This window comes from Suncus etruscus, chromosome 11 (assembly GCF_024139225.1).
Source record: "Suncus etruscus isolate mSunEtr1 chromosome 11, mSunEtr1.pri.cur, whole genome shotgun sequence".
In the NCBI taxonomy this organism is placed as follows: domain Eukaryota; kingdom Metazoa; phylum Chordata; class Mammalia; order Eulipotyphla; family Soricidae; genus Suncus; species Suncus etruscus.
The window spans coordinates 3,314,935-3,336,362 of NC_064858.1; the positions used below are offsets into that span (position 1 = coordinate 3,314,935).

General features: G+C 39.0%; 1 protein-coding gene and 1 non-coding gene across 2 annotated transcripts in view; one reads left to right on the forward strand and one right to left on the reverse strand.

The window, feature by feature from the left end:
• GABRB3 (gamma-aminobutyric acid type A receptor subunit beta3) overlaps nt 1-21,428 on the reverse strand; it is a 202,063-nt gene that overhangs the window by 36,617 nt on the left and 144,018 nt on the right. Inside the window, exon 5 of the mRNA XM_049782694.1 lies at nt 1,690-1,772. Within this exon, the coding sequence (XP_049638651.1) occupies nt 1,690-1,772 (83 nt within the window). The remainder of the gene's footprint in view (nt 1-1,689; nt 1,773-21,428) is intronic.
• LOC126023132 (small nucleolar RNA SNORA51) lies at nt 11,850-11,982 on the forward strand. Its single transcript, XR_007500339.1, has one exon. It is a non-coding gene; the product is annotated as a small nucleolar RNA SNORA51 (small nucleolar RNA).

Sequence of the window (21,428 nt, forward strand, 5' to 3'; positions counted from 1 at the left end):
TGGGGATCACTCTTCTATAACTTTCCATTTTTACCTGGTGAGATTCAGTCAAAAGATCTTTCAATGAAACACACCAAGCTGCTCTTTGACTTAAAAACCCTCCAGTCATTTTCAATATTAAAAATAAGTCCAAAGTCCTTCCAAGGTTTCCCATGAATCAGGAAAGATTTGCCTCTATGTGCACTCCCAGGGAATCCATAGCTTTTGCTCTGACTTACCCAGCCCAGTGCTCCTGGTCTTTGGCTGTGACTCAAACCAAAATGCAAAGCTAAAGATTTGGGCACTTTCTACTAGGACATGCTTTCAGATTGTGTGTGGAACTCATTCCTATGTTTGTATCTTATCTTAAATATAAAACCCCTGCAGGGTCTCTCCAACATCCCATATTAAAAGCAACCCAGAATCCATCTCTTTATGCAACCTCCTTTTCTTCATTGAGATCATTGTTTCCTCATAGTTTCCTATTTTCCACTCTTCCTTCCATCTTGCCTGTCTTCTCTATAGGTTCTTGTGCTAAAATAAACCCGTGCCTGCCTAATCTCTACCTCAAAAAATTTTGTTGGATGAATTTACTCTTCTGTTTAGAAAGTCAAGTCACACTTTCATCTGCCTATTTTCAAAACAGATCATTGCAATTTGAAAGAATACGCACATCTGCTCAAACATCCAACTCTCAAAGTTCATCTCAATGATCACAAGAAGAAAACTGATGTTATTGGGGGTCACTGGAAGAGCTCATATAGTAGGAATAGGAGATACTTTCTTATTTAACCCCAATTTCCTTTCCTGAAATGTTGATTAGCTGATTGGCAAGTATACTCATGAGCAACATTGCATCTACTTTGTTAACTGTGACTGCCCTTTGGCCATTAGGAAATTGTGACATGCCTGAGATTGTAGGAAAGACTGGCTCCATGTGGGATCTCAACCAGTACAACTTTCTATTGTGTCTATTCTTAAAGAAAATCACTACTTGCTCCACAGAAAAGACCAGGTCAAGTCATAGTATACTCCATGAAAATTCAGTATAAATAGCAGCGAGCCTCAGCTGTATGCAGGGTAATTATAAACCTTCCCATGACAGGTGGGATTATTCTAAGCTAGTCTATGACAATCAGGGCCACATCTGGACACTGTAGGAGATGAGCTTCAGGTGGCAGGCGGGACACTGGCTGGCTTGATGGTGGGAATGCAAGTTTCATCCGTCAAGTACTCAACACTGAATTATCAATAAGGCATCTGAATACTCTTCAAATTTAAGAAAATTGCCAAGATGCAGAAATAGCTTGCTTGTGAAGCTGAGTTCCTGATGGGAAATGAGTTTCACGCCAAGTGCCCGGGGTCCCGGGAGTACAGCCACTCATGCGTGATGAAGCATATTGTGAGAAAATTGCATCTCGGGTGTTTGCTTTTCTTCATTGAATGGACGAGGGGGGAGCGTTTGTTTTTCGTCTATTTCAGCACAGCAAACAGACGTGCTTAATCAGATTAGAATAGAGGAGACGCTGAAGCTGGGTCTTTGTCTTTCTGCCACAGCCAAGAATTTATGGAGCAGAAACAACACACCGCTCATCTCTGGGGGAGTTAAGGATGGTGTTAGGGAATGGAGAGAGGGCTGAGGGAAGATGTTATGTGAGGACAAGCTAGCCTCAGACATAAGAAAGATGAAGAAGAAATGCAGATACACACAGCTTTCAATTTCCAGGGTGCAGTTCTGTTCATCCAATGGGTATCTTCTCAGATCCATCATGCATGCCGCTGTGGTGGTGATTCTGGAAAATATAGAATAAGGGTAGATATTAGAGATGGGACTCAAAGGGAAGCATGGAAAATGGCTTCAAGATAAGCTAGGAGCCATCTTCTGGTGAACATCCTCATCCTCATAGTCTTTCCTATGAGGAACCTATAAAGGAGATCTCAGGTAAGTTTCCAGAAGGCTATAGGCCAGCTTTATCCAGAAAAGGAACATATATTTAAAGTCCTGGAATGATTAAGACAGTGATAGGACACCAGATTTGCACTCAGCAGACCTGAGTTCAATCCCTGACACTCCATACAGTTCCCCCCCCCCCCACCCCCAGCCCACCAGGAGTGATTGTTGGTCACAGAGTCAGGAGTAGGTCTTGATTACTGTCAGGCTTATCCCTCAAACAAGCAAGCAAACAAAAAATCCTGGAAAATGATTCAGAGGGTCTTGTTGACTTTGGAAAATCAAGGGCAGAGAAAGGTCTTTGGAAAGAACTTACCTTCCATTTTTTGTTCTTTCTCCTTAATTAGGTCCTCATAGCCTGAGAACATTTTTGAGAGTTCAATGAAGACTAAATTCTTTATTTTTTGTGTTATGTGTTCACAAGAGAACTTTCACTGGATCCTACTTATAACCATCGGCTGAGTTAGATCCTAACGTATGGGCTTTATGCAACTAAATCGATTATTTATCATTAAAGAGAGATAATCTACTCCCACATTATTGACTATGAATCAAAATTTAGTGGACTCTCTTGGGGCCAACTGCAGCCAAAAAAAAAAAAAAAAACACAGAGAGAAAAGAATTCATATCATGGTCCAAGGATAATTAAGCTTCTACCATGTGTTGCTTAACCAACTGTCTGTAGGAAAATGATCCTCCTTTGGATGTCAAATTCATTTTATACTGTATTTGTAACCTTTTTCTTTTTCTTCTTTTTAATTTTTGGGCTATACCTGAATAAGCTAAAGCCTTATTCCTGGGTCACTTCCAATGGGTTGCAGGAGCATATGTGTGTGGTATTGAATATTGAACAAGTTTTGTTTGTTTTTAAGAAAATGAACCAAAGCCTCTATGGGAAATGCAGCTATGAGGTCACCAGATGTCATACTCTATTCCTCTCAAATCTCATCTCTTCCCAATTGTGGTCATAGCTTCTGAATTGGAGCATGTCTCCAATTCAAGGAGAGCCAACTATTGTTAGGTAAAAATCTATGGTACATCTTGAATTGGATGGCAAAATAGAGTTAAAGGCATTCTCATCCATGGAAATGAATTGAAAAGAGAACCCTCTCAAAAAAATGGAGGGGCAGAGTAATAGGACAGAGGGTAAGGCACTTGCCTTGCACACAGTAACCTGGGTTTGATCCCTGGTATCCCATATGGTCCTCTGAGCCTGTTAGTAGTGATTTTTTGAGTGCAGAACCAGGAGTAATCCCTGAGCACCATTGGGCATTACTCAAAACAAACAAACAAAAGAGATGAACTTGTAAGATCATGTATTAGAGACTAGTGAGGCCATTTTCAACTCTAGATAAGGTAAAAGAAAACCACATGGATGAGGACACTGGAGGCAGTATATGGGCAAAATGTGTGTTCTCATGTTACAGCTATGTGGAAGCTGCAGCTTTAAGCTTTGGATGAAAAATACTATCATGCCGTAAAAATTTCTACAATCATTTAGAATTTCGCCTTTCTGTAAGTCTCATACTCAGACTTCTCTGGACAGTCATCCATGTGCCTATTCACAACTAACTTCAGATGGGTTCAGATAGCATAAGCAATCTGGGCTCCTCTCCACAGATCCTCACCAAATGCCAGTCAAGTGCCAGTACTTTCAGATGATCTCATTAAACTGAAGTGAGCAAGTTGCTAAGTAAATTATGGTGGTAGTGTTGACTAGAAGATGATTGCTCAGCAGGCTGAGGAAGTTCTGCTTTTTAGTATCTGGGGAGGACAGCTAAAGAAATGTCAACACACTTGGAAACCAGGGATCAATGCTCAAGTTTCCCATACACATATCATGCATGTGCCAGACAGACATATGTTGTGTGATCCATCCTGACATTCCCACATGTCATAACTTTCCCAATGAATGGGATTATATCCTATAATCCAAAGTCACTGTTCTTGGATAACTCACACTCTTCTTTCTTCTCTTTCCCCATATGCCAAGTCATACATTACATAGCAATGGAAGGATCTAACCTTTTTTCTAACACAGAGGTAAGGGTTGGGCATCTATGCTGAACCAAAGTTGGACTAGCCAAAGCAAATCCAACTAAAAAAAGTGATTATTTTGTAAGATAAACAAGATGTAAGGAAAGAACTGACATGTCATTTACCCTAATTTTTGTATGTTACAGAAACATAAAGCAATGCCTTACATAATTTTCTGAAAGTCTTTCTCTTGAAGAATTGTTGAGGGTATCCCTGGCATAAGTATTGACATAAATTCATGCCAATATTAGCATAAGTTCATGAAGTTGGACGCTCCCATTCTAGAATTCTCTTTCCATCCTTCAGTTTTGGTAGGTTGTCATCACCATTTTTTATTATATATCTGATATATATGTCTATATATCTTTAGATACAAAATGAACCTCTTGAAGACAACTATATAAATGAATCCAGTTTAATTACTAACGAAAAGGACTTTACTCTGCAATTTTTCTGGTTTTATTTTTTCTCTCTCTTTTTTTCTTTTTTTGAGGGGGAGAGAACAAAGGAAAAAGGAGGAGAGGAAGAGGGAGGAAGAGAGGGAAAGAAGTGATAAAGGGGTGAGAGGGAGAGGGAGGGAGAGGGGGAGGGAGAAAGAAAGAGTGAAAGAGGGAAAGAGGAGAGGGAGAGGGAGAAAAAGGAGAGGGAGAGAGGAAAAGGAGAAAGAAAGAAGTGAGAGAGAGAGGGAGAGGGAGAGAAAGAGAGTTTTGGTTTTATTTTCTGTCACCCTTTCATTTTTTATTTCTTCTTTGTTTTCCTTTTTGTTTACTTGATATTTTTATAGTGACATATTTTGCTTTTCTTAATTTCTTTGTGCACATTCTAGTTTTTTGTACTATGATGACTATTTATATAATGTTCTAAATTATAATAATCTAATTTGAATTGATACTAGCTTAATTCTAGCTGTAATTATCTCTACTGGGTTTTACATTTAGTTCTGCTATTAATGCACATTTTAAATCCTTATACACTGTTTCCCAATAACCCAAATTTATAATTTTATGTAGGTGTATATCATGAAGAAAATAAGAAGCAAAAAAATTATTCTGGTTTTCATTTACATGTATTGATATATTTTTTTTCTTTTTTGGTTTGGGGGCCACACCTGGCAGTGCTAAGGAGTTACTCCTGGCTCTGCACTCAGAAATCACTCCTGTTGGGCTTAGGGGACCCTATAGGATTCCAGGCATCTAACCTGAGCCAGCAGCATGCAAATGATGGTACAGTAGCCCTACCAGCTGTGCTATCACTCTGTCCCCTTATAGATAAATTTTAATTTATTATTATTATTATTATTATTATTTTGATTTAAGACCACACCTGTTGGCTTATTCCTGACTTTACACTCAGAAATCTTACTCCTGGGAGGGCTTGGGGGAGCCCACTGGGGTGCTAGGGATGGGATGAATTCACTGAATACAAGGCAAGTGCCCTACCTGCTGTCCTATTTTTCAGGCCTCATACTGATTTTGTTTTTGTTTTTGTTTTTTGTTTGTTTATGGGTCACATCCGGCAGCACTCAGAGGTTACTCCTGGCTCTATGCTTAGAAATTGCTCCTGGCAGGCTCAGGAGACCATATTGAATGCCGGGATTCAAACCACTGTCCTTCTGCACGCAAGGCAAACACTCTACCTCTATGCTATCTCTCCGCCCCCATCTCATACTGATTTTTGAAAGGCCATGTTTAAAAAATCATGCACCTTTTAAACACTGTCCATAACTAGCATCCTTTCATTTTAACCTAAAAGACTACCTTCAACACATTCAATACATCCTGTTGTATAGGTTAAAAAGATATGAATTTTAAGTTTTTATTTCTTGATCTGGGAAGTCTTGATTCTCCTCATTTTTGGAGGATTGTGCTGCCAGATTTAGATGAATCTGTTGCCAGCTTTTTCTTCCAGCACTTTAAAATATATCTTCCCACTGCCTTCTGGCCTCTAAAATTTCTGATGAAAAATTGGCTGATGATCCTTTTTTGAGCCTTTCTTACATATGACACATTACTTCACTCGATGATTTCAAAATCTTTTATGTGTCTGTGTCTGTGAATTTTCATGGCTTAATTATATGGCTTAGTATGAATCTCTGGTTTCTTATCACCGAGCATCTTGGATTTATAACCTTATTTTTTTTATCAAACTTGTAAAGTTTTCTGCCACATTTCTTCAAGTCATTGCTCTGCTTCTTTCTCACTTTATATCTAGAAAGTCTAGTCATGTATATATTGGTATACTTGATGGTTCTTCTACAAGTTCTTTGGGTTCATTCATTTTTCTTTTTTCTTTGTTTTTCATTTTTCTACAATCATTTCTCTTCTGTTCCTCGGCCTAAGTTTAATTCTTCTATTTTCATACCTGCTGCTGATTCCTTCTTCTGTCTGCTCCAGTCTGCTGCTAAAAGTCCTTCAGTAAATTCGTCACTGCAGCTATATAATAGTTTTTAGCTTCCAACTTTGTTTGGGTTCCTTATGCAATACCATTCTTTCGTTTTGTTCATTTCAATCCTATTCATTTCATCATTAATGCTAGCCCCTTGTTCTCTCTTTGCGTGGCTCCTTGAACATAGTCAAGACAGAAGATAGAGAATTCTTGATTTTTCTCATTCCAGTTCTGGGTTTCCTCAGGGCTAGCTTCTGTGAATTCACTGTTTCTTTGAATGGCTCATATTTTCCTGTTTCTTTGCATGCCATGTGATTTTGTTGATCTTGTCAGTTGTCAATTTGATTACTTGAATGGTGTGACTCTGGAAATCCTACTTTCCATCTATTCAGTATTTGATGTCTTCCTTTTGGCTTTTTTTAAGGCAAAGTTCTGTTAATCTATTTGTTTTGAGATTATCTGGTTTTGGAAAAGACTCCATCAGGTATATTCATAGTTTCTGTTTCATTAGTTGAAGTTCAGCTAATTTTTTTAAAATTATTTTATTTAAACCCTGTGTTTAAAAAATTGTTCATTGTTGGGTTTCAATCATACAATGTACACCATCCTTTACCAGTACACCCTTCTGGCCATTGATGTTTCCTGTTTCCTTCCCACTCCCTCTTATTCCCTCCTCCCATCCTGTTTCTAGGGCAAGAAATTTGTTTCTCTCTCCTTTCTGACCCTGTGTCTGCACTACTGTCAATGGAGGTGTGCCTTGCATGCCACTTTTCCCCCTTTCAGCATTGAGTTCTTGCCCAGAGTGATTAGTTCTAACTATCATTGTCCTGATAGACCCTTCTTTACTCTAACTGCATTGACCACTCTTTGTGGTGAGCTTTTTACCCTGGGTCCTCCTGACCTTTACCTCTATTGCTTCTGGATATTATTACCATACTATCTATGAGTGAAATTATTCTATGTCTATCCCTTTCCTTCTGGCTCATTTTACTCATCATAATAATCTTCATGTCCATCCATATATAAGCAAATTTTATGACTTCATTTTTCCTAAAGGCTGCATAGTTTTCCATTGTGTAGTTATACCATAGTTTTTTTTTTTTTTTTTTTTAGCCACTATCTGTTGTCAGGCACCATGGATGGCTGTTTTCAGATTCTGGCTATTGTAAATAGTGCTGTGAGGTTCAGTTAATATTTTTAAATCAAATATCTCTGAATACCATGAGCTAGAATGAAACTCACACATAAATGCTAATAAAACCCAAAAGAGAATCCATTTTCTCCTCCAGTCTTTACAGATAGATTGGGGCATTTCCTTACCATTGACCTAGGACTGATCTAAACCTGGGGAAAAGCCCAACTAAAAACTGATTGTAACTTCAGAAGGTATATGTCTTGGGTAGGTGGAGAAATTAATGTGGTTTTCTATGTTCTCTAATCTTGGATGACCAAATATTCTCAAAGCATCTCAGACCAATTACTTTGGGTATTAGATTGTCTGTTTTATAACTGGCCCTATCAAATTTATTGATAAGCTCAGGCCTCTGCTAGTTTGTAGAGGTGTAATCTTCATAAGCAATACCTCAACTGCTCTGCTTAGTAAGTTAAACATTTAAGAGACAAATACTGAAGGTCTCATTCCTGAGTGGGGATAAAGAAACAAAACACTGGACTATACAACTCCTGATGGAAACAAATAGATCATCCATATAAATGGGAACTGAGACAGCTAAAGGGATATAGGTAAGGGACATTGGATCATGGTGAAAGGATCCTGATGCAGTGAAGTGATATTGCAAGTATAACGCAAGTAAAAAAAATAGCTAAAATATAAATATATCTCCAAGTTCCAAAATGTAACAAATATATAGTCAGTATGTGCCTCTTGTCCTCCCTACATTCTCAACTATGCCAAATAGTGCAGCATCTTGCTGCAATACTCTAGGTATCCTGCAGGGAGTTTAGCACATATTTACAAACATGTTCTGTTCTTCTCCAGTGGAAGGGGTGGGGGAGTTGGCAATAAGGCTGCTCCAGAACAAAACCAGCCTTACTAGGGAGAAAATAATAAGTCTAAATGCCATGTAATGTTCTGACTATTCTGAACATAGATTTCTCTTTATTGGGCATTTGGATAGTTGCTCTAAGCCTTGTAGTACTTCCCAGAGTTAATCCCAACAGCTTTTACTGGTGCTGTTTGGTGTACTTATGGAAGAGTAAATGCTTAGGGCTGCCCATGTCTCATATTTATCCACTGTTACTATCAGGTCAAAAGATCTTCAAAGGCAAGAAGCAGAGGATAGATCTCAAGATAAACAAAAATGAATGAATGTAATGCTGATATAAAATCAAAGGAGGTTCCTTAAAAGTATAAATAACAGGGCTGGAGCATTAGCGCAGCAGTATGGCATTTGCCTTTCACGCAGGTGATCCAGGACAGACTGCGGTTCGATCCCCCAGCATCCCATAAATTGCCCCAAGCCAGGAGCAATTTTGGAGTGCATAGCCAGTAGTAAGCCCTGAACGTCACCAGGTGTGGCCCCTCCAAAAACAAAACAAAACAAAGCAAAAAAGTATAAATAAAATCTATAAATATTTTTGATGACCACTGGACAAAATTATAAATGGGAGGTTACAGAAATGTCCCTCAAAGCAATGAATCTCTGCATGCTATGAATGAATTAGGAGGTTCAGATTAAAATGACATTTTCCTGAAAACATGAATGCTTAAGACAGACTCAAGCTGAAAACAGAAGCAGCCCTATAAGTACTGATAAACTAATGCTATGTGAATCAGGGTGGAAAATGTTATTCAAGGAACTAGCTAAAATACTTTGCATCCATGTAAGCCATTTTAGATGATGTCTACAGTCATAGATAATTTCTTTACATAATAAAAGCAACATCAGAGCTTTTAGAAATGTATTTCCTCTAAGTAGAACACCACAGAATATGTCAAAAGAGAGAAATCTTCATGATTCATTTTATGTGAAAATAAACCATGGAATTTGGAGATGAGGTGGAATACCTGTATTTAATAGGATCTATAAGGTGTGTACCATAAATATGTAATAGATTTCCCCACCCACCCACAATAATCATCTCGTCTCTACAAAGTCTATTGAGGAAATGCTAGTGAATTGGGTCATGCGCTTGAGAAACTTCAGTCAGTCATGGATGTGAATGAGGGTCAGAGAAACAAGAGAAAGGGAACTATATTCCACGGAGACCTTCCAATCACGCCTCTGGGAGAGAACCTCCTTGGAGTATGACACTGGAGGAGGGTGGCGCCTATTTAGGAAAGCAACGAATCTAAACTAGCAGGTAGCTTTAGAGTGAAAATGCAGGCCAGTTGGCTGCCACTCCCACGCAAGTTGCACAGGCAACATGGAGAATCCGCAGTGATCTTGGGTCTCTCAGAACAGGCGATGGCTGAATGAAGGGATGGAAGAGTGCCGTGAAGAGTGGATGCCTAGAGTTAAAGAAAGTAATTCTATTTCTGTGTGTAACAGAAATCTATCTGCCTCCTCCACTCCCAAGCTCGCTGGGGACTTGCCTGAGAGAGGGCCAATGGTGGGAAGATCCATGAAGAACAGATTTTCACTGCAGGCTCAAAGAGTAGAAAGCCAAAGGACAGCACATTTACTTTGGGAATGAGTGTGTGCAATGCTTAGGATTGCCTTTTTACTCTGTGCTAAGGGATAACTCCTGACTGCCAGGGTGACCCAACACTGGTAAACTCATGCAAGAAAGTTTTGTTTTTTTTTTTTTAAAGTTTTAAGAGAGGGCACAGAAGCCATCTTGGGCCATGCAGTTTCCAGCTGCCTGAGACTGGATTTCATTAGCATTTCTGCTGGTGATCCTGCCTGCTTCAGAGTGAGAGACAGAATTGAGGAACTCTGCTGGAACTCAGATGCCAGCACCCCTATCTGCTTGTCTTCTGTGCTGTGCTCCATTTTCAGCCTGATTTCATCCTCTGTGTGGCTCATCTGCGGATGACTTGCCTTCCCTGGAGCCTTTCCTGGAGGTGAGCTTACACGCCCAGAAAGGGGAAGCTGCTGAACTCTGCTGGAACTCAGATGCCAGCACCCCTATCTGCCTGTCTTCTGTGCTGTGCTCCATTTTCAGCCTAATTTCATCCTGTGTGTGGCTCATCTACAGACGGCTCGCCTTCCCTGGTGCCTTCCCTGGAGGTGAGTTTACAAGTCCAGAAAGGGTGGAGCCAGAGGAGCTTGGCTGCTCCACTTCACTTCCCAGCCATGCACATCATTTAGCCAATGAATACAACCACAACACATAGAAAGACCCACAATACAAGTGTGACAATAGGGAAGAAACATAGGCCAGCACCAGACATAAAGAATGATGATGGCAACTCTGATGACTTGAACATGACCAACCAACTAGTCAGTCTCTCAGATAAGGAGTTTAGAGTCGCAATATGGAAGATGTTCAAAGAGCTCAAAGAAAGTATAGAAAAGAACACTAATAAGAATCAAGAGAATATGAAGATAGAAATCAGAAAACTCCAAACTGAACTTTCAGGTCAAATAACAGGTCTGAAAAACTCAGTAGATGAATTGAAGAAAAACATGGTTGAGCTTTCCCATGGCTTAACAGCAGCTGAGGATAGAATTAGTACACTGGAAGATGAGATGAATAACAATTCCATACAGCAGAAGAAATTGAAAAAAAGCCTTAAAGCAAATGTTCAAGCAATAGAAAAATTACTCAAATAATGGGATCAGATGAAAATAGAAGTCTATGTATGATAAGTTCAACAGAAACAACTTAAGAATCATTGGAGTCCCAGAGACCCAGGAAGAAAATTTCCAGGAAAAATCAATGGTCAAGAACATCATTAAAGAGAAACTACCAGAGCTAATGAATATATGCAATCAAATCCTGCATGCCCGAAGAGTACCAACCAAAAGAGACCCCAGAAAAAACACCCCAAGACACATCCTAGTCACAATGATGAATCCCACAGATAGAGACATAATTATGAAAGCAGCAAGATTGAAAAGAGAAATTACATTCAAGGGAAAATCCTTGAGATTTAATGCAGACCTGTCACCGGAAACACTCAAGGCCAGAAGGCAGTGGTGGGACATAGTGACAAAACTCAATGAAATAAATGCTTTGCCTAGAATACTCACCCAGCAAAACTCACTTTCAGGTTTGAAGGGACAATACATGGTTTCACAGACAAAAAAACAGCTCAGAAACTTTACAGACTCAAAACCATTCTTAAAAGAAAAACTGAACGGCCTACTTTAAGACAAGACTGACCAACAGACACACCAAACTTCAATATAGAGATGGCACTAACTCCCAGGACAATTCTTTCTCTCAATGTCAATGGACTAAATGCACCAGTTAAGAGACACAGAGTGGCTAAATGGATCAAAAAAACTCAATCCAACCTTCTGCTGCCTACAAGAAACACACCTGAATAGTCAGAACAAACATAGACTCAAAATAAAAGGCTGGAGGAGGCCTCCCAATGTTTACCACAGACTCTGTTCTTTACACTGACTGTATAGATAGAGGAGGTACAGTAAGTGCACCCCTTATACACCTCAGCCCAGGCCCTTTGCCTGGTCTGTATTGTGAATGGGGGGACATGGAAAAAAAAAGGCTGGAGGAAAATTATCCAAGCAAACAACACCCCTAAAAAAGCTGGAGTGGCCATACTAATATCAGATGATGCAAACTTTATACTTAGGAAAGTTGTAAGGGACAAAGATGGACATTTTGTATTAATCAAGGGATAGGTGCAGCAGGAAGAAATCACTCTCCTAAACATATATGCACTGAATGAGGGGCCAGCAAAATATTTAATAAAATTGTTGACAAATCTGAAAAATAATATCAATAGCAACACAATAATTGTGGGAGACCTCAACACGGCATTGTCAATGCTTGACAGGTCAACCAGACTGACTGAAACCCAACAAGAATATACTAGACCTGAGGAGAGAAATGGAAGAAAGAGGCCTTGTAGATATATACAGAACACTCCACCCCCAGAAGCCTGGATACACATTCTTCTCTAATGTACATGGGACATTCCCCAGGATAGACTACATGCTAGCACACAAAACATACCTCCATAATATCAAGAGGATAGAAAATTTGCAGGCTACCTTCGCTGACCACAAGGCCCTGAAATTATATGTGAACTACAAAGGGACACAGAAGAAAAACTTTAATACCTGGAAGTTAAATAGCCTAATACTGAATAACCAGTGGGTTCGAGATGAAATCAAAGAGGAAATAAAAACCTTCCTAGAAACAAATGACAATGGAGACACAAACTATCAGAACCTATGGGACACAGCAAAAGCGGTACTGAGAGGAAAATTTATAGCTTTGCAAGCACACATCAAGAAAGAAGAAGGGGCATATCTGAACAACTTAATGACGCAGCTCATAGAATTAGAAAGTACTCAATAAAAGGACCCAAAAATAGGGAGACAGAAGGAAATAACAAAGCTGAGAGCAGAAATCAATGAAGTGGAAACCCGAAAAACAATCCAAAAGATCAACAAAAGCAGAAGTTAGTTCTTTGAAATAATAAACAAGATTGATAGACTACTGGCAAAACTAACAAAGAAAGAGAGAGAGAAACTTGATAACTCGTATTAGGAATGAAAAAGGAAAGATCACTACTGAGATGGTAGAAACCCAAAGGGTAATCAGAAACTACTTTGAGAAACTCTATGCCACTAAAAATAAAAACCTGGAAGAAATGGATAAATTTTTGGACTCTTATAATCTTCCACGGTTGAATGAAGAGGATGTAGCATATCTAAACACACCCATCACTATTGAGGAAATTAAGACAGTAATCAAATGTCTGCCCAAAAACAAAAGTCCAGGCTCAGATGGATTTACTAATAAATTTTTTCAAACCTTTCAAGAGGAACTTCTACCAATCCTGGTAAGACTCTTTCATGAAATCGAAAAAACAGGAACACTTCCAAATAGCTTTTATGAAGCCAACATCACCTTGATACCTAAACCAGACAGAGATGCTACGAAAAAAGAAAATTACAGACCAATATCGCTGATGAATACAGATGCAAAGATCCTCAACACAATCCTGGCAAATAGGATTCAATGCCTCATTAAGAAGATCATCCACTATGATCAAGTAGGTTTCATCCCAGGAATGCAAGGCTGGTTTAACATCCATAAATCTATCAACATAATACACAACATCAACAACAAGAAAAATAGAAATCACATGATCATATCAATAGACGCAGAGAAAGCATTTGATAAGGTCCAACACCCATTCTTGATCAAAACTCTCAGTAAGATGAGAATGGAAGGAACCTTTCTCAATATAGTTAAGGCCATCTACCACAAGCCAGAGGCAAATATTGTCCTCAGTGGCGAAAAACTGAAAGCCTTCCCTCTAAATTCTGGCACAAGACAAGGCTGTCCTCTCTCACCACTCCTATTCAACATAGCACTGGAAGTCCTTGCTATAGCGATTAGGCAAGAAAAAGATATCAAGAGAATCCAGATAGGAAAGGAAGAAGTCAAGCTCTTGCTGTTTGCAGATGACATGATACTCTACCTAGAAAACCCTAAAGTCTCTACGAAAAAGCTTCTAGAAACAATAGACTCATATAGCAAGGTGGCAGGCTACAAAATTAACACACAAAAATCAATGGCCTTTCTATACACCAATAGTAATAAGGAAGAAATAGACATTAAGAAAACAACCCCATTCACAATAGAATAGTGCCACACAAACTCAAATATATTGGAATCAACTTGACTAAAAATGTGAAGGACCTATAGAAAGAAAACTATAAAACTCTGCTCCAAGAAATAAGAGAGGACACGCGGAAATGGAAACACATACTCTGCTCATGGATTGGCAGAATTAACATCATTAAAATGGCAATACTCCCCAAAGCATTGTACTGATTTAATGTGATCCCTCTAAAGATACCCATGACATTCTTCAAAGAAGTGGATCAGGCACTGTTGAAATTTATTTGGAACAATAAAAACCCTAGAATAGCTAAAGAAATCATTGGAAAAAGAATATGGGAGGAATTACTTTTCCCAACTTTAAACTGTACTACAAAGCAATAGTTATCAAAACAGCATGGTATTGGAATAAAGATAGGCCCTCAGATCAGTGAAATAGGCTTGAATACTCAGAGAATGTTTCCCAGACATACAATCACCTAATTTTTGATAAAGGAGCAAGAAATCCTAAATGGAGCAAAGAAAGCCTCTTCAACAAGTGGTGTTGGCACAACTGGGTAGCCACTTGCAAAAAAATTGAACTTAGACCCCCAGCTAACATCATGTACAAAGGTTAAATCCAAATGGATGAAAGACCTTGATATCAGACCCGAAATCATAAGATATATAGAACAACACATAGGTAAAACACTCCAGAACATTGAGACTAAAGGCATTTTCAAAGAGGAAACTGCTCTCTCCAAGCAAGTGAAAGCAGAGATTAACAGATGAAAATATATTAAACTGAGAAGCTTCTGCACCTCAAAAGAAATAGCACCCAGGATACAAGAGCCCCCCACTAAGTGGGAGAAACTATTCACCCAATACCCATCAGACAAGGGGCTAATCTCCAAAATATACAAGGCACTGACATAAATTTAAACATATAATATAAATATTATATATATAATTATTATATATAAAATATAAAATAAATATAATATATAATATATATAATTTATATATAAAAATAAATATAAATAAAAACATGTAATCCCATCAAAAAATGGGGAGAAGAAATGGACAGACACTTTGACAAAGAAAAAATACAAATGGCCAAAAGACACATGAAAAAATGCTCCACACCACTAATCATCAGGGAGATGCAAATCAAAACAACTATGAGGTACCACCTCACACCCCAGAGAATGACACACATCACAAAGAATGAGAACAAGCAGTGTTGGTGGGGATGTGGAAAGAAAGGAACTCTTATCCACTGCTGGTGGGAATGCCGTCTAGTTCAACCTTATGGAAAGCGGTATGGAGATTCTTCCAAAAACTGGAAATTGAGCTCTCGTATGACCCAGCTATACCACTACTAGGAATATATCCTAGGAACACAAAAATACATTACAAAAATCCCTTCCTTACACCTATATTCATTGCAGCACTATTAACCATAGCAAGACTATGGAAAAAGCCAAGATACCCTTCAACAGATGAATGACTAAAGAAACTGTGGTACATATACACAATGGAATATTATGCAGCTGTTAGGAGAGATGAAGTCATGAAATTTTCCTATACATGGATGTACATGGAATCTATTATGCTGAGTGAAATAAGTCAGAGAGAGAGAGAGAGAGAGAGAAAGACACAGAATGGCCTCACTCATCTATGGGTTTTAAGAAAAATGAAAGACATTCTTGCAATAATAACTTTCAGACACAAAAGAGAAAAGAGCTGAAAGTTACAGCTCACCTCATGAAGCTCATCACAAACAGGGATGAGTTTAGTTAGAGAAATAACTACGTTTAGAACTATCCTAATTAATAGGATGTACGAGGGAAATAGAAAGCCTGTCTAGAGTACAGGCAAGGGTTGGGTGGGGAGGAAGGAGATTTGGGACATTGGTGATGGGAATGTTGCACTGGTGATGGGTGGTGTTCTTTACATGACTGAAACCCAAACACAATCATGTGTGTAATAAAGTTGTTTAATTAAAAAAAAAAGAAAAAAAGAAAGTCTTAAGAACTAGTGTACCCTCCTTGAACATGGGATGAGTCTGTGTAACAATTACACTGGGCCAGGTAGGAGAGAGAAGAGATGTTGAAGACAGGAAAGCAGAGTAGACGGGATGTTGACTGATCTCTCTTTGTCAGCAGAAGGAATTCTCTTTACTTTTAGCTTTTAAAAAATAATATCTTTATTTAAGCACCATGATTACAAACATGTTGTAGTTGGGTTTCAGTCATAAAGAAAGAACATCCCCCTTCACCAGTGCAACATTCCAACCACCAATGCCCCCCATTCCCCTCCCTCCCAACCCTTGCCTGTCTTTGGGACAGGAATTCTATTTCTCTCACTCCCTAACATTGTCATGATAGCTGTTAGTGTAGTTATTTATATAACTGAACTCACCACTCCTTCTGGTAAACTTCATATCGTGGGCCGGTCCTTCCAGCCCTCAGCTCTATTGTTTCTAGGTATTATTTCAATATTGTCTTTTATTTTTCTTAAAATCTCACAGATAAGTGAGAGTATTCTGTTTCTGTCTCTCTCCCTCTGACTTATTTCATTCAGCATAATATTTTCCATGTCCATCCATGTATAGGAAAATTTTATAACTTCATTTTTCCTGACAGCTGCATAGTATTCCTTTGTGTATATGTGCCTCAGTTAGCAGAAGGTTCTGACCCCCGTACAGGCTCCACTGTGGAAGGGAAAAATATCAATGCTATATACAACTCAGTGTTAATTAAGTACTGAGTTGAGAATGCCTGTGGAATACAACAATAGGAAAGGACTATTCTTAAAACATTGGCAGAAAACTATGAACTCTGCCCCATTTTTAAATAAAACAAAGAAATTTTACTCTTTTCTGGACCATGTTGATCAATGGGAATGGAGGAAGTCAAGACAAAACTACATCATGACTAGATCTTATCCTGTTTATTCATAATCAACTGACTACCCAAGATTTTTAATTATAAATTTACACATGGGGGGAGGCTGTTGTTCAACAAGATAAAATAGGATTTATCTTGGGAATTCAAGGAAGAAACCAGATAAGGCATGAATACATCACAGTCACAGATCAATGAGAAAATGCATGCAAAGTAAGACTGAATTAATAAAATAGAATTCCACACCGATACATATTAAAAAAGACTATTTCAGCCATTTGATCTTAAAATTAGTTGTAGAATATAAATTCACAATTTGGTATCTGTGTTATGCAACTATGACAACTGTCAAAAATGTAGTCGTTACCACATTAAACTCCACGTGCAAATCATCTTTCACAGTGGGCCCCAAGAACCATTCTTATCGCAACGATGCACGAAGCAATTCTGCACAGTGTTACCCCCCCTAAACTCATTTTTCATTTTCTGGAAGCTAAACGCAATGCAATTAAAGAGAAAATATAAATAAGAATAAAAATAATGAAAGTAAAGGTCAAAGACATCATTAGAAGAAGAGGAATGTAAGGCTAAAGCCCTCCACATTATTAACTAGATTGTGAAAAATAATTGAGCCTGGCTGAATCGGATATTGGATAGATAGCGTAAAGATAGCAATGAATAAATAGAGCAGTAGCTTCCTGCATAATAGCAATGGCAGAAAAATAATGTAAAAATGACCCCATTTCCAACAGTCCCATATTTTTAAAGAAGGCTTATTAAGAAATGAATGAGGTGTCTATAAAAATTATGAAGCTCAAATCAAAGCATAAGTGAAGACACTAAGCAAGTCTGTTGTGAAAGATTGAAGATGGTATTCAGCCCAAAGCAGCATTTCCTGAGTATAATTCCAACATCACCTACTATATTTTTTTATGATCAAATAAATGAGCTTACAGTCATGTGAAAGAGTGAACTTACAGGTACTGGACCAAATAGCCAACCAGCTGAAAAGAGTCAAGTAGATAATTAGCACACCTCTGATACCAATAACACTCCAGATGAACTGATCCTCCAAATGGCACTGTGAGAATAGAAGTCTAACCCCAAAATTGTACTTAAGTTAAATGTATTAGTACAATGGAGCAAGAAACTTGATATATATATATCTATATATATATTGATATATATAGTACTATGCTTAGAGTTCATAAGGTCATGTGGTTTTTCTTTCTTCGTGTATGGGGGTAGGTATTCAATAAATCTGGAATACAGCAAGATGGCCTGATCATGTCGTTAAGTGTTGTGGTGGAAAGAAAACAAGGTGACATAAGAGAAAAGGAGTAGAAGAAAGATACACACATGGGAAGCATGGTGAGGGGGGAGAATAGGGGAGAAAGGGAATTGAAGGACTTTGCAAAAGTCCAAAGAAATCAGCTCTCTAGCAGGTCCTGTGAGAAAGGGCCCAAAAAAAGTGTAGGTGCATCAGCTCATTTCATCATTTGTATTATGTAAAAACAAACATAAAAACTTTTCTGTGTCAGCAACTCAAGTGGGAGAGACCATCATCAAACAGAAGTGAGAAGCCAAGTCTTGAGACATCAAAGGGCCCTGTTGAGTCATTATTCAACAATAATGCAGCTTGATATGAATACAGGTATGGTATTTATACATATATTGGAAAAAGTCCTTTTGGAGAGAAGCTTATTATGTACTCTCTGTATCAACATAAAGATTGATTAGAGAGTTGTAAAACATGAATTAGGAATGAAATGAAACACAAGACTTCAAATCATGTGTGCTTTACTTCTTTCAAGAATGCACAGCTTTTTTTTTTCCTGGGGCAAAATATGCTTGACCAGAATTGCTGTATAAAAATATGTTTGGAAACAGGATGGTAGCCACACCAACCAGCAGACTAATTAGAATAGTCTGAGATAACATTTAGGGGATTGAAGTGACAGCAGATTAGGCACTTACCTTGCATGTAGCCAACCCAGGTTCAATACCCTGCACCAGAACATTGCCAGAAGTGGTCCCGGAGCATAGAACCCTGAGCATTACTGTGTGGGCTCTCCAAAAAGAAAAGAAATAAGGTTTAGATTTTTTTTTGGGGGGAGGGAGAACATCGTGCAGTGTTCAGGGTTTACTCCTGGCTCTGCACTCAGGAGTTACTCCTGGTGGTATTGGGGGACCATATGGGATGATAGGGATCAAACCCAGGTCAGCTGCGTGCAAAGCAAATACCCTCCCTACTATACTATCATTTCAACCCCTAGATTCATTTTTATATACTGCATTCTTGGCAGAATTTTTTCCAACACCTTTTGCATTGTTTCTTAGACAGGACGCAGCTATGTTGTTCTGTTGGCAAGGATCTGCCTTGGACTCTTGGGTGATTTTTGAAGTAAATCAAACATGCTTTTGTGAACCAATACTTGTAGTTAGAAGACGAAAGTTTAATGATTAAAAAAATGCATGGCAAGTGAGAGCTTAAGCCCTGATGTCACAGCATGAGTGAAACTACTCTAAGCCGTACTGTCCAGGGCTAAGACACCATGAAGCAGATGTCTAGAGTATGAATCACACTCTAAAGTACCCTCCATAGTACAGAAGGAGAGACACTGAAGCAAGCAATCAGTTGGCTGCAAAAGGAAGAAGGGGCAGAGAGAGGGACAGTGGGTCTGACTCCACTTTCTCAAACACAGCTTCAAAAACAACAGGAAAATTGTTCTGGGAACAGCACCCAGATCTATGAGTGTCTTAGCAAGCCAAGATCTTCCTAGCTCCTAAGTAGTTTTGGCTGTCCAAGGGAAAATTGCACGCCCCCCCCAAAAAAAAAACAAAAACACCAAATAAACCAAAAAAAACGCAAGCTGTTTTGTTTTTCTCTGAATTCCATTTATGATGGTTATTGCTGTGGTTGTGATTGATGTCTCCCAGGGGAATGGCCAGGGCACCCCCTGGAGGCTTTCAGGTGACAATGGTGGCAGGGATTGGATCCAGAGCTTCCTTAAATGAAGCATGTTCCTCAGTCCTTTCAGCCTGGTCTCTCACTCAACTTTTTCTAAAGTGCAAGACACACTGACTATAATAACATTAGGTACATTTCAAATGTGCATCTGTGTAGAGAACTCTACACATGAGGCCAGAGAGATAACACCGTGGGGAGGGTGCTTGTCTTGCACGTGGCCAACCTGGATTTGATCCCCAGCCTCTCGTAGGGTACCCTGAGCACTTCCAGGAATGGTTCCTGAGCTAATAGCCAGGAGTAAGCCCTGAGCACTGCAGGGGGTGACTCCCAAACAAACCAAAACTAAAATTCCTATTCTATCCTTTACTGTTCAACTGGTCATCTTGACCTGACTGATCTTCCCCCAATCTATTTCCTCCTTCCATCTGGGAACCACTGACCAGTGTTACAGTTTAAAGGTTGATCTGTGTTTCTCTAGATGCCACATGATTAAAATGACAGAATGCCCTGTCAGTGGAGGAGGCTGTGATACTCTCTTCCTATCCCATAGCCACTCTATAAGCTGCTTCATTATGGCCTTATTTCTGGGAGCTCAAGCTGGAGGTGCTCAAGATAGGCAAGCTCAAACCTTGACCAAGATTTCAGTTCAAGGGGCTGTAAGTGTCCCAGAAAAAATAGCTTCTGCTTTCCAATGACCTTTGATTACTCCCAGAACATGATCCATCTCAATCCTCTATGTGCGCAGACATCACCTACTTCAGCAGATTCATCAGAGGAATGGATTAATGATTTCCCAGAATAAGACCAGATGACGTATGAATCAACGTCATGGCCAGTTCTTCCCCAGCCAGAAATTCTCATCTACCCTTGCTCAAGAACACGCCCTTATTGATTGTGTGTGACAAGGCTGGGCCCAAACAAGATGAAGAATCCGTGAGGCTAAAGTGGTGGTTGGACTATTCCAGTGTGAACTATGGCTATGTACTCTACAGGAAGGTCAAGCACATGCTATGGGGGTGGTGGGAGGACAGGAGGGAAGAAAAAAAATCCACCTTCAGATCTCATGGATACAACCCAGTCAACCAAAAGCTCAAATTAGCAGGGTTGGGCTGGACTTGACACAAAGAACATTATAAGAATTCTACTTAAGGTGTCAGCAAGGGGATTTCTTCTGAGAATTCAGTTTCTGGATAACTGTTTTCCCATTGTAACTTCACCTTGTCCTCCCTCTTTGCATTTTTTGTCTTCACAAAATAATAATAATAATAATAATAATAATAATAATAATAATAATAATAATAAAAGAATCCTAATATCTGCAAAATTGCCATGGAGGGTTGAACCTCCAATGCTTCAGCACACCAGGCATCTTGCAAGCCCACATATGACACCCACCATTGGGGTCTGCACCCTGATCCATCTTTGGTTTGTGATGTCACTCACATGAATACGTGAGCATAATAAGGGGAATTAAAGGAAAGTT